Genomic DNA, 13,354 nt, shown 5'->3' on the forward strand with positions numbered 1-13,354 from the left:
TTTATTCATTCATGCTTTTCTTTCACTTATACAGTCACTCATTTATTCATTCATGCTTTTCTTTCACTTATACATTCACTCATTTATTCATTCATCCTTTCTTTCACTCATACATTCACTCATTCATCCTTTCTTTCGATCATACATTCACTCATTTATTCATTCATGCTTTTCTTTCACTTATACAGTCACTCATTTATTCATTCATGCTTTTCTTTCACTTATACATTCACTCATTTATTCATTCATCCTTTTCTTTCACTCATACATCACTCTTTCTTTTATAAATTTGTATATCAATCCATTCATTAATGAATTTTTTCTTCCTTACATCCTTCCATCCATTCATTAATCCATTCATTCTTTCTTTCACTTACCATTGACTCATTCATTCATTCATCTATTCTTTCTTTCACTCATTCATTCATTCATCCATTAATTCATTATTTCATTCATTCATTCATTTATTCTTTTACTCATTCGTTATTTCATCAATACACATATCACTCATCCATCAATATATCAATCCAATCACTCGTTTATTCTTTCTTCCATCCATCCATTCATTCATTCTTTCTTTCATCCATCATCACTCATTCAACAATCCATTCATTCATCATTCAATTTATTAATTCATACATCGATTCATTCATTCGTTATTCATTCACCCATTTATCATCCCTCCTTTATTCACCACCCATCACTCATCCATCCTTCAAACCATCACTCCATCCATCCATCTATCAATCAAACAATCCATGAATTCATCTCATTATGAATATTTCAGTTTCTTTATATTCAAACAAGTTCAAAAGTCAAACTTTTACATTTAAACTCATTTTGACGTCAATAATTCATTCGTTCATCTTTCGCTGACACTCGATGAAGGTCACGAGTGTTTTCTCGTCCATAGAACTGAACACAGTTGATCTTAAACACAACTTCATCTGTTGCCGAGCGACCAAACTCTGCTGGTTGTTGATGATTCACTGCTCATGTAGCCGCGGCGCCGCGAGAGAAGCCGTCGTGATGCTCGACCTTCGGCTGCCGATAATGCATCGCTCGCGTGGTAATTACTACAGGCCGGCGCCGCCGAGACGAATGTTGTGCCAGCGAGCGCGACACCTGACAAACCTGCTGACGAGAACCTCGGGTTCGGGTCGGAAACGCTGAGCAAACAGTAATTGAACCTGCAACTCTGCGCGAAGGGAGGAAATCTGAGTCTTTCTCACCTCAGCCTGACCTGAGATAAAGTATGGAGGGTTATCAGTGCCACCATCGACTCTCAACAAAGGTGGAACTGACATAGAAACATTTTTATATTGAATTTAAAAGACTGCAAATGACAAAATATTTAATTGAGAACTTTTATTTTTGAATTATTAGAATCTAAAGATACAACTTTATGTGTAAACAAAAAATCCTTCAGTTTGAAATTAAAATATATCTTCTTTATTTTCAGACTTTTTTTCAAAACAACAAGTTCAGCCTTAAAAAATAAAGAAATGATTAAATGAAATGATTCAAAAGGAAGTTAAATGACTTCAGAAAACACCATTTTCAACATTTGGGTGATTTATCTGCGTTCACATGGTCTGTCAAATATTAAACTATGGTTTGTAAGACAATATATTTTGATAGATTGAAGAAAATGTAAAACACATGGATGCAGTCTCTCCTCAGAAGAAAATATACATTTAAATCAATGTTTTTCGTTTTTGATGAAAGATATTGAAGAAAAGAAACTCATCAATGAGTAAATTACAAAGTGACAATGGCAAGAAAAAAATGAACAAGGCAGAAACCTGAAGCAGAACCAGACTCAGTGTTGATTATGAGGAGGTTTTTGAGCGGCAGAGCTTCAACAAATATGAGTGACATGAATCTGATGACATGAATCTGACATGAATCTCACGACATGAATCTGATGACATGAATCTGACGACATGAATCTGACATTAATCTCACGACATGAATCTGACGACATGAATCTCACGACAAGAATCTGACGACATGAATCTGACGACATGAATCTGACGACATGAATATGACGACATGAATCTCACGACAAGAATCTGACGACATGAATCTCACGACAAGAATCTGACGACATGAATCTGACGACATGAATCTCATGACATGAATCTGACGACATGAATCTGACATGAATCTCACGACATGAATCTCATGACATGAATCTGACGACATGAATCTGACATGAATCTCACGACATGAATCTGACGACATGACTCTGACATGAATCTCACAACATGAATCTCACGACATGAATCTGACATGAATCTCACGACATGAATCTGACGACATGAATCTCACGACATGAATCTCACGACATGAATCTGACGACATGAATCTGACATGAATTTCACGACATGAATCTGGCGACATGAATCTGACATGAATCTCACGACATGAATCTGACGACATGAATCTGACATGAATCTCACGACATGAATCTGACGACATGAATCTGACGACATGAATCTCACGACATGAATCTGACATGAATCTGACGACATGAATCTGACATGAATCTCACGACATGAATCTGACGACATGAATCTGACATGAATCTGTCGACATGAATCTGACAACATGAATCTGACAAGAATCTGACAAGAATCTGACGACATGAATCTGACATGAATCTGACGACATGAATCTGACGACATGAATCTGACATGAATCTGATGAATCTGACGTTGTGTTTCTGTCCCGCGAAGCATCGACAAACCCAAAGCTCTGTCGCTGCTGCTCCACACGGCTGACATCAGTCACCCGGCCAAGAGCTGGGACCTGCACCACCGCTGGACCACCTCGCTGCTGGAGGAGTTCTTCAGGCAGGTCAGTCCTGGACCGTCATCTCAGAATGAATGGATGATTCATTCTTTCATCAACATGTGTCTCCAGCCATTCACTCATTTATTTATTGACTCGTTCATCCATTCATTCTTTCTTTCATCAACACACATATCCATCCTTTCATTCATTCATTAATTTACTCATTCATCCATTCATTCTTTCTCTCAAACACTCATATGTCAATCCATTCATCCATTCATCCAATGAGTCTTTATCTCATCAACACACATCTCTCCCCATTTATTCATTCATTCATTGAATCTTTCATCCATTCATTCTTTATCTCATCCACCCATATGTCAATCCATTCACTCATTTATTCATTTACTAATTCGTCTATTCATTCTTTCCATCATCAACACATACATCAATTCATTCACTCATTCATTCATTTACTCATTCATCTATTCATTCTTTTTTTCATCAATCCGTCTATCAATCCATTCACTCATTCATTCATCCATTGACTCTTTCTCGCATTAATCCATCCATCAATCCATTTATTCATTCATCTATTAACTCTTTCTTTCATCAATCAATATATCAATCCATTCGTGAATCTATTATTTATTTTACTCACCAATTCACTCTTTCCTTGATCCACCTGTTCATTTATTCTTTCACTTTTTCTTTAACTCGTCCATTCACTCATTCATTCATTTGTTCTTTTCATTGTTTCTTTTACTCATTCTTTCACTCGTTCATTCATCCACCAAGTTGACGAGAGGTTTTATTCCAAGAGAAACTCTTGACCCACGATGTGTGGACGCGTCAGTAGGAGCACCAGCTTCACTCTGATGTAACTCATGAGGTCATCAACGTTCTCTGTCACGTTGAAATGTCAACCAACGCTCGCCGTGATTACAGCACATTGTTGTCTTTGTCACGTCGTTGTTATCAGGAGCTTCTCTCGACCGTCCTCTGACTCCAGATCTAATGACAGGAGAACATGAACTGACGGATCTGAAGATATGTTGACGGTTGTTCTTCGTTCCAGGGCGACAAAGAAGCCGAGCTCGGCCTGCCGTTCTCGCCGCTGTGCGACAGGAAGTCCACCATGGTGGCTCAGTCTCAGATCGGTGAGTCGCACAACCTCGTGCTGGTACACAATCCAAAGTGTCGTTTTGTTGTCGCCTCTGGAAACATCCAGTAGCTCGTCTTTGTCAGGGGTCGCGGGGGCAGCTGCATCACTCACTGTATCCTCTTGTCCTCAGTCGTAACCGCTTTCATTTGTTTTTAAACCAAAATATGTCCAAACATCAGCTTTGAAAGCTGCTGGACTCACTGTATCCTCTCGTCCTCAGTCGTAACCGCTTTCATTTGTTTTCAAACCAAAATATGTCCAAACATCAGCTTTAAAAGCTGCTGGACTCACTGTATCCTCTCGTCCTCAGTCGTAACCGCTTTCATTTGTTTTCAAACCAAAATATGTCCAAACATCAGCTTTAAAAGCTGCTGGACTCACTGTATCCTCTCGTCCTCAGTCGTAACCGCTTTCATTTGTTTTCAAACCAAAATATGTCCAAACATCAGCTTTAAAAGCTGCTGGACTCACTGTATCCTCTCGTCCTCAGTCGTAACTGTTTTCATTTGTTTTCAAACCAAAATATGTCCAAACATCAACTTTAAAAGCTGCTGGACTCACTGTATCCTCTCGTTCTCAGTTGTAACTGCTTTCATTCGTTTTCAAACCAAAATATGTCCAAACATCAGCTTTGAAAGCTTCGTCAAGTGACGATCATGTGACGATCATGTGACGATCACGTGACGATCACTTGACGATCATGTGACGATCACTTGAAGATCACGTGACGGTCATGTGACGGTCATGTGACGGTCATGTGACGGTCATGTGACGATCATGTGACGATCATGTGACGATCATGTTAAGATCATGTGACGATCATGTGACGATCATGTTAAGATCATGTGACGATCATGTGACGATCACTTGACGATCACGTGACGGTCATGTGACGGTCATGTGACGGTCATGTGACGATCATGTGACGATCATGTGACGATCATGTTAAGATCATGTGACGATCACGTGACGATCACGTGCCGATCATGTGACGATCATGTGACGACCATGTGACGATCATGTGACGACCATGTGACGATCACGTGACGATCATGTGACGATCATGTGACGATCATGTGACGACCATGTGACGACCATGTGACGACCATGTGACGACCATGTGACGATCACGTGACGACTGTGATCACCTGCAGTTACACCTTCTCTCCTGCAGGCTTCATCGACTTCATCGTGGTGCCGACCTTCACCGTTCTGACCGACATGATGGAACGCATCGTCACGCCGCTCATCGAGGAGGCGTCCAACGCGGGCTTCGCCGGCTTCCGTCGCTCCAGGTGAGACGACGAGACGTTCACCTGCCGCGCCGCGATTAAACGGCGACGACGCGTCTAATCGACGACACGCCAGCCGTGAATAATGGATCGAGGCGTGAGAACCTCTCGTCACGGTCGATCCAAAATCCTTGAAATTGACATTTTACATTTCGGCTCCGCCTGTCACTCAAAGTGTCGCACGAGCTGCTGAACATTGTGTTTCTTTAATAACGTCGCAGTTTTGTGGAACTAGCTTTGAAAGCTAAAGCTAAGTGTAGAGATAAACGTTGTTAGCATGTTAGCACGTTAGCATGTTAGCATGTTAGCACGTTAGCACTTTAGCGACGTTGATAGTTTTACTGAATTCAATTTTGTGAAATATAAAATCGGTGGCTTTAATTTCAATTTATCATCAACGTCGCTAACACACAAGCTAATGTTTCACCTCCTGAAGTTGTTTCTATTTTTTACAATATCTATTATTGGAAATAACTAATTAGATCGTAGTACAATACACAACTCTTTTTTTTCCTTTTTTACAAAGAGAACAAATAAAAATCCTAATAACAAAATAGTTTTTTAATGAAAATAAAGAGAATCTGACATGAAAAGAAACGACCTCCACATCCTGGTCCTCAAAAACTATATAAGATATGAACTTTAAACTATACAAATCTAAACATGGAAATACTTAAATTGAATGTAAAAACCTTGAACCAACAACTCTCAGTCTGGCCTTCAAGTAACGATAGGAAATGTGTATTTAGTCATTATTATTATTATTATAAATGTCGTTAGTTAGTCATTAGGCTACGTTAGCTTAGCATTAGCATTAGCGTTGAGTCCTTTTTCAATAAAGTGTATTTGTGAAGGTCACCTGACTTCCTGCGGATTATGAAGAATGAAACATGAGTGTGTCTTGAAAAACATTATGACCGGTGATGTCGTACGAAACAAGTCCGACGCTCTCGTCCGTCGCCGAAACCGTTTCTTCCCGATAATTTCTTCTTGAGCTGAAGCTTTATATACGTAACAAACTAAGAGACGTAACTCAAAACATTTCACGAATGATGTCGACTCTTGGGGTAAAACGTGAATTACTGATATTTTACGACCTAATCGTGAAGGTGTGTCACTTCTTGTCGCCCTCAGGAGTGTTTGTAATGACTTTTTCTAATCTCCTGGCGTTGTCGTCGCCTCGGGTCAAAACATCAAATTACATGTTTGACTCAAAGTCGTACAAACTTCTCTTTCACTTTTGTGTACAAGTGATGAGATGCTGTGTAACAAACACACAAACACCCTGATGTGGTGGTTACTTTGTTGTGTTACTTTTGATGCGAGTTGTGTAGCAGCAAGTGTCCAATATACACATCTATAGTTACACACGCAACACTTTCTGTAGATGATTAATTAATATGTAGATTATACATTTGTCTTCAGTTTATACATTTATCTTTAGATTATAGATTAATATGTAGATTATACATTTGTCTTCAGTTTATACATTAATCTTTAGATTATAGATTAATATGTAGATTAAACATTTATCTTCAGATTATACATTAATCTTTAGATTATAGATTAATATGTATATTATACATTTATCTTCAGATTATACATTAATCTTTAGATTATAGATTAAAATGTATATTATACATTTATCTTCAGATTATACATTAATATTTAGATTATAGATTAATATTTAGATTATACATTTATCTTCAGATTATACATTAATATTTAGATTATAGATTAATATGTATATTATACATTTATCTTCAGATTATACATTAATCTTTAGATTATAGATTAATATGTATATTATACATTTATCTTCAGATTATACATTAATATTTAGATTATAGATTAATATGTATATTATACATTTATCTTCAGATTATACATTAATATTTAGATTATAGATTAATATGTAGGTTAATGATACATTTTAAAATCATAGATAAATCCTTTGAATCGTTTTCAAAGACTAGAATAGAATAGAATAATAGATTATATATTGATCTGTAAATTAAAGATGAATATGTAGTTTGTAGATGAATATATAGAATGTAGTTTAATTTTAGGATTGAAGATCAATCTGTAGATTATAACGTTTTTTATAGATTATAGATGACAGATTAATTCGAGATTATATATGTATCGTTACATTATAAAATTGTATAGATTGTATTTTACAGATAATATATGTATCTGTAGATTCTATAGCTGTTTGTAGATTGCATATTATAGATTATATATGTATCTAAAGAGTGTAAAATGTTTTATAGATTACAGATTATATATGTATCTGTAGATTATAAAGTTGTTTATAGATTGCAGATTAAAGATTATATATGTATCTGTAGATTATAAAGTTGTTTATAGATTTCAGATTAAAGATTATATATTTATCTGTAGATTATAAAGTTGTTTATAGATTTCAGATTAAAGATTATATATTTATCTGTAGATTATAAAGTTGTTTATAGATTTCAGATCAAAGATTGTATATTTATCTGTAGATTATAAAGTTGTTTATAGATTTCAGATCAAAGATTATATATTTATCTGTAGATTATAAAGTTGTTTATAGATTTCAGATTAAAGATTATATATTTATCTGTAGATTATAAAGTTGTTTATAGATTGCAGATCAAAGATTATATATTTATCTGTAGATTATAAAGTTGTTTATAGATTGCAGATTAAAGATTATATATGTATCTGTAGATTATAAAGTTGTTTACAGATTGCAGATTAAAGATTATATATGTGTCTGTAGATTATAAAGTTGTTTATAGATTGCAGATTAAAGATTATATATATATCTGTAGATTATAAAGTTGTTTATAGATTTCAGATTAAAGATTATATATGTATCTGTAGATTATAAAGTTGTTTACAGATTGCAGATTACATATTATATATGTATCTGTTGATTATAAAGTTGTTAATAGATTGCAGATTACGGATTATATATGTATCTGTAGATTATAAAGTTGTTAATAGATTGCAGATTACGGATTATATATGTATCTGTAGATTATAAAGTTGTTTACAGATTGCAGATTAAAGATTATATATGTATCTATTGATTATAAAGTTGTTAATAGATTGCAGATTACAGATTATATATATATATCTTTACATTGCAGTCTGAACAGCCTGAGCTCGGACGAGACCAAGCGTCACAGCGTGAAGAGCACGGCGTCCGACAGCTGCACGTCTGCTCACAGTTCTCTGCTCACCGTGGACATGAAGAACTTCAAGGCCTTGTGGAACGAGGAGGTCTACCAGAACAAGGAGAGGTGGAAGTCGCAGGCGTCCAAAGGTGCGTTTGTTCTGCTCGTCGGGAACATGTGCTGAACCTTCTCGTCCACAGAAGCAGACGAGCGAGCCAAGAGGGAGGAGCAGGAGAGAGAGCAGCAGGAGAACATGGAGTCCAAGGAGGTCCAGGAGGAGTCCAGAGAGGAGGAGGACCAGGAGGACCAGGACGACCAGGACGACCAGGAGGAGGACGAAGACCAGGAGGAGGTTGACCAGGAGGACGAAGACCAGGAGGAGGACGGCGGCTCAGCAGAAGAAACGGAGCAGGAAGTGCCGTCCGGGAGCTCAACACACAACAAGCTGCCGAACGGTTCGTCAACCTTGGTTATGATGATGCATTATGGGTAAAATGTGACACAGACTCACAGTTGCTGCGACAACAAGAACACAATTTAATAAATACATCTTAAATAAACATTTATTATATTTATAATAATAATGATAAAAACAACAACAATACAATAATAATAATAATAATAATAATAATAATAATAATAATAATAATAATAATAATAATAATAATAATAATGATAATTATAATAACAATAGTAATAATAATGATAATATTAATGATAATGATGATGATAATGATAATAATAGTGATAATGATAATATAACAATAGTAATATTAATGATAACATAATAATAATGATAACGATTATGATAATAATAATAATAATAATAATAATGATAGTGATAATGATAATAAAAATAATATTAATGACAATAATGATAATAATAGTGACAATGATAATATAATAATATTAATATTAATGATAATATTAATGATAATGATAATAATAACGATAATGATATTGATATTGATATTGATATTGATAACAATTATGTTAGTCATAATGATAACATAATAAAATTAATATTAATATTAATGATAATGATGACGATGATAATAATAACAACAATAATAATTAGTGTTAAATGAAAAAGCTGAAGTGTTGGTTGTTTGTGTTATTGATTCAGTTGTGAGAGTAGAGTAATAAACTCACGTCTCCAGTATAAATGTGTAAATAATTCTCTCATTTCACAAAAACAAAAGTATTTTGTGTGTTTTATGATCTCAAAACAATATTTGTAACAACATTATAAAGTTATTTCTTCTCATCAGAGACAAAAATCCTTCATTTGTTGTTTAAGCAGCGACTCGTTGTCACGACAACAAACGTCTTCTATTAAAAAAACTTTTCTTTATTGTGTGTGTGTGTGTGTGTGTGTGTGTGTGTGTGTGTGTGTGTGTGTGTGTGTGTGTGTGTGTGTGTGTGTGTGTGTGTGTGTGTGTGTGTGTGTGTGTGTGTGTGTGTGTGTGTGTGTGTGTGTGTGTGTGTGTGTGTGTGTGTGTGTGTCTTGCGTGTCTGAACAGGTCTACTCATCTAACGCTGCTGTAAACTCTGCTGCTTCTTTTCAGGAGAGTTGTGTGAACAAACCAAGTCATCAGACATGAGAGAGAACACGAACCAGAACCAGAACCAGAACCAGAACCAGAGTCAGAACCAGACGACGACGGTGAGTAAAATGACGACAGGAAGTGACACTTCTTTGACTGTTTTTTTTTTTTTAATTAAGCTTTTTTTTCTGTAAACTATCTAAAAACATTATGACTACAGTGTTGCCATTTGTGACTTCCTCGTCTGCTTCAATGAAGGGTGTTCCTCAGGGGTCAGTCCTTGGACCACACGCTTATAGATGTATATCACATTTACATATATAATTATAGTTATATATGTGGTCGTTACTGTGGTCCAGGTTTTCCACCATCATTAATAAAATCCATTCAGCCTTAAAAATACACTTCATTAGTTCGTCATGCTAACGCTAACGACGAGCTCACGTAGCGACTCGGTTAATGGATCGACTTGTTTCTCCTGTCAAGTCACACGTGATCCTTACGTTTGAGTGAGTAAATATAAAGGTTTGTAACGACTCAACATCAGCACCAGAGAAGATTCATGAAGCAACATTTCTAAAACTTGTTTGTGACGTTGACACGTGTGAGCTTCTATGTTTGTGTTTACTCAACTAGGAAGTATTTTAATCTGGTTTATTTTGTGTTTTTTAACTCAGAATTAAAGGGAGGCGAACAAAGCGAGGGTCAAACAAGAAGAAAAGCATAAAAAACTATTGTAAAGTAAAAAATCAACTCACATTGGCTGAAAGAACCTGAGCTCGTTTCTCTGAAACGCGACGGTGCCATCTAGTGGTGATAGGAGACAATGACACCCACAGGATTGATATGTTTAGATTAGATTAGATTAGATTAGATTAGATGAACTTTATTACTGACTACATGAACAGTGGTGGATGTTACACATAATTTCAATGTAATTGATTTTGTTTCATTTTGATAAATTCATTATTTATTTACAACTTTAGTGTAAAGTCTGTGATTCTATTTTAACATGAATGTATTTTATTTTATTGATCAAATTCTTTTTCATGTATTATTGTATTTTTTTTATTGTCACCACAAAACTTTCCTGTGTTGTTTACAACACTGGCTGTAAAAGTGTAATAACATAATAACACATTATGACACATTGAAGATCAAAGGAGGAGAAGAAGAGGGTTTATTTGTTTCTTTGTAACTAAGTTTATTTGTACTTTACTTTATTAAAACGTGTGTTTATTTGTACTTTACTTTATTTGTACTTAAGTTTATTTGTACGTTAGTTTATTTGTACTTTAGTCTATTTGTACTTGAGTTTCTTTGTACTTTACTTTATTTGTACGTTAGTTTATTTTTACTTTACTTTATTTGCACTTTAGTTTATTTGTACTTTACTTTAGTTTATTTGTACTGTACTTTCTTTGTACCTTTGATTCTTTGTACTTTAGTTTTTTTGTACTTTAGTTTTTTTGTACTTTAGTTTTTTTGTACTTTACTTTATTTGTACTTTACTTTATTTTTACTTCAGTTTGTTTGTACTTTACTTTATTTTTACTTTAGTTTCTTTGTACTTTAGTTTTATGGAATTTAGTTTCTTTGTACTTTACTTTATTTTTACTTTAGTTTCTTTGTACTTTAGTTTTATGGAATTGAGTTTCTTTGTACTTCAGTTTATTTATACTTGTGTTTATTTGTACTCACCACCAGGAGTGACGACGCTGCAGTGACGCCGCTGGAGACTCTGTCGCCCTCTGCAGGCGGACCATCGAACTTCACTCCCTTTATTCCCCCTCGCGTGTGACGAACTCTGCCCACGTGCTTTACGATGTTCTTACCTGAGCCAGGTGAGGATGAAGAGGTGCCTTCACGGCTGCTCCGGGTCTCGACTCCATCTCCAGTTTTCACGAGGCGGCGAACTCTCCTCCGTCGGTCGAGTCTCATCCCTCCATCGCTTCCTTCGTCCGACGAAAGATCTTCTTCCAGTTTCTGCTCCTGTGACGAGAAGCATCTCATGTTGTTTCTACTCTAGAACCTTCTGTGACGTGAAGCATCTCATGTGGTTTCTACTCATGGAACCTTCTGTGACGTGAAGCATCTCATGTGGTTTCTACTCATGGAACCTTCTGTGACGTGAAGCATCTCATGTGGTTTCTACTCATGGAACCTTCTGTGACGTGAAGCATCTCATGTGGTTTCTACTCATGGAACCTTCTGTGACGTGAAGCATCTCATGTGGTTTCTACTCATGGAACCTTCTGTGACGTGAAGCATCTCATGTGGTTTCTACTCATGGAACCTTCTGTGACGTGAAGCATCTCATGTGGTTTCTACTCATGGAACCTTCTGTGACGTGAAGCATCTCATGTTGTTTCTACTCATGGAACCTTCTGTGACGTGAAGCATCTCATGTGGTTTCTACTCTAGAACCTTCTGTGACGTGAAGCATCTCATGTGGTTTCTACTCATGGAACCTTCTGTGACGTGAAGCAACTCATGTGGTTTCTACTCATGGAACCTTCTGTGACGAGAAGCATCTCATGTTGTTTCTACTCTAGAACCTTCTGTGACGTGAAGCATCTCATGTGGTTTCTACTCATGGAACCTTCTGTGACGTGAAGCATCTCATGTTGTTTCTACTCATGGAACCTTCTGTGACGTGAAGCATCTCATGTTGTTTCTACTCATGGAACCTTCTGTGACGTGAAGCATGTTGTTTCTACTCATGGAACCTTCTGTGACGTGAAGCATCTCATGTTGTTTCTACTCATGGAACCTTCTGTGACGTGAAGCATGTTGTTTCTACTCATGGAACCTTCTGTGACGTGAAGCATCTCATGTTGTTTCTACTCATGGAACCTTCTGTGACGTGAAGCATCTCATGTTGTTTCTACTCATGGAACCTTCTGTGACGTGAAGCATCTCATGTTGTTTCTACTCATGGAACCTTCTGTGACGTGAAGCATGTTGTTTCTACTCATGGAACCTTCTGTGACGTGAAGCATGTTGTTTCTACTCATGGAACCTTCTGTGACGTGAAGCATCTCATGTTGTTTCTACTCATGGAACCTTCTGTGACGTGAAGCATCTCATGTTGTTTCTACTCATGGAACCTTCTGTGACGTGAAGCATGTTGTTTCTACTCATGGAACCTTCTGTGACGTGAAGCATGTTGTTTCTACTCATGGAACCTTCTGTGACGTGAAGCATCTCATGTGGTTTCTACTCATGGAACCTTCTGTGACGAGAAGCATCTCATGTTGTTTCTACTCTAGAACCTTCTGTGACGTGAAGCATCTCATGTGGTTTCTACTCATGGAACCTTCTGTGACGTGAAGCATCTCATGTTGTTTCTACTCATGGAACCTTCTGTGACGTGAAGCATGT

The 13,354-nt window shown here is 36.4% G+C and overlaps 1 protein-coding gene across 2 annotated transcripts in view; it reads left to right on the forward strand.

Moving 5' to 3' along the window:
* The window catches only part of LOC148064186 (dual specificity calcium/calmodulin-dependent 3',5'-cyclic nucleotide phosphodiesterase 1A-like), an 88,643-nt gene extending 76,679 nt beyond the window's left edge, over positions 1–11,964 (forward strand). Inside the window, exons 11-17 of one of the 2 annotated variants that reach the window (XM_087810628.1) lie at positions 2,742–2,862; positions 3,878–3,959; positions 5,139–5,259; positions 8,397–8,572; positions 8,624–8,878; positions 9,992–10,089; positions 11,678–11,964. In XM_087810628.1, coding sequence (XP_087666754.1) covers positions 2,742–2,862; positions 3,878–3,959; positions 5,139–5,259; positions 8,397–8,572; positions 8,624–8,878; positions 9,992–10,089; positions 11,678–11,683 — 859 coding nt within the window. In that variant the 3' untranslated portion in view covers positions 11,684–11,964. Of the gene's footprint in view, positions 1–2,741; positions 2,863–3,877; positions 3,960–5,138; positions 5,260–8,396; positions 8,573–8,623; positions 8,879–9,991; positions 10,381–11,677 lie in introns of those variants that run through there. The other variant, XM_087810627.1, reaches the window with a different exon arrangement.
* Positions 11,965–13,354: the final 1,390 nt, after the last annotated feature.

The sequence above is a fragment of the Callionymus lyra genome, chromosome 16, assembly GCF_982586985.1.
Source record: "Callionymus lyra chromosome 16, fCalLyr1.hap1.1, whole genome shotgun sequence".
NCBI lineage: Eukaryota > Metazoa > Chordata > Actinopteri > Syngnathiformes > Callionymidae > Callionymus > Callionymus lyra.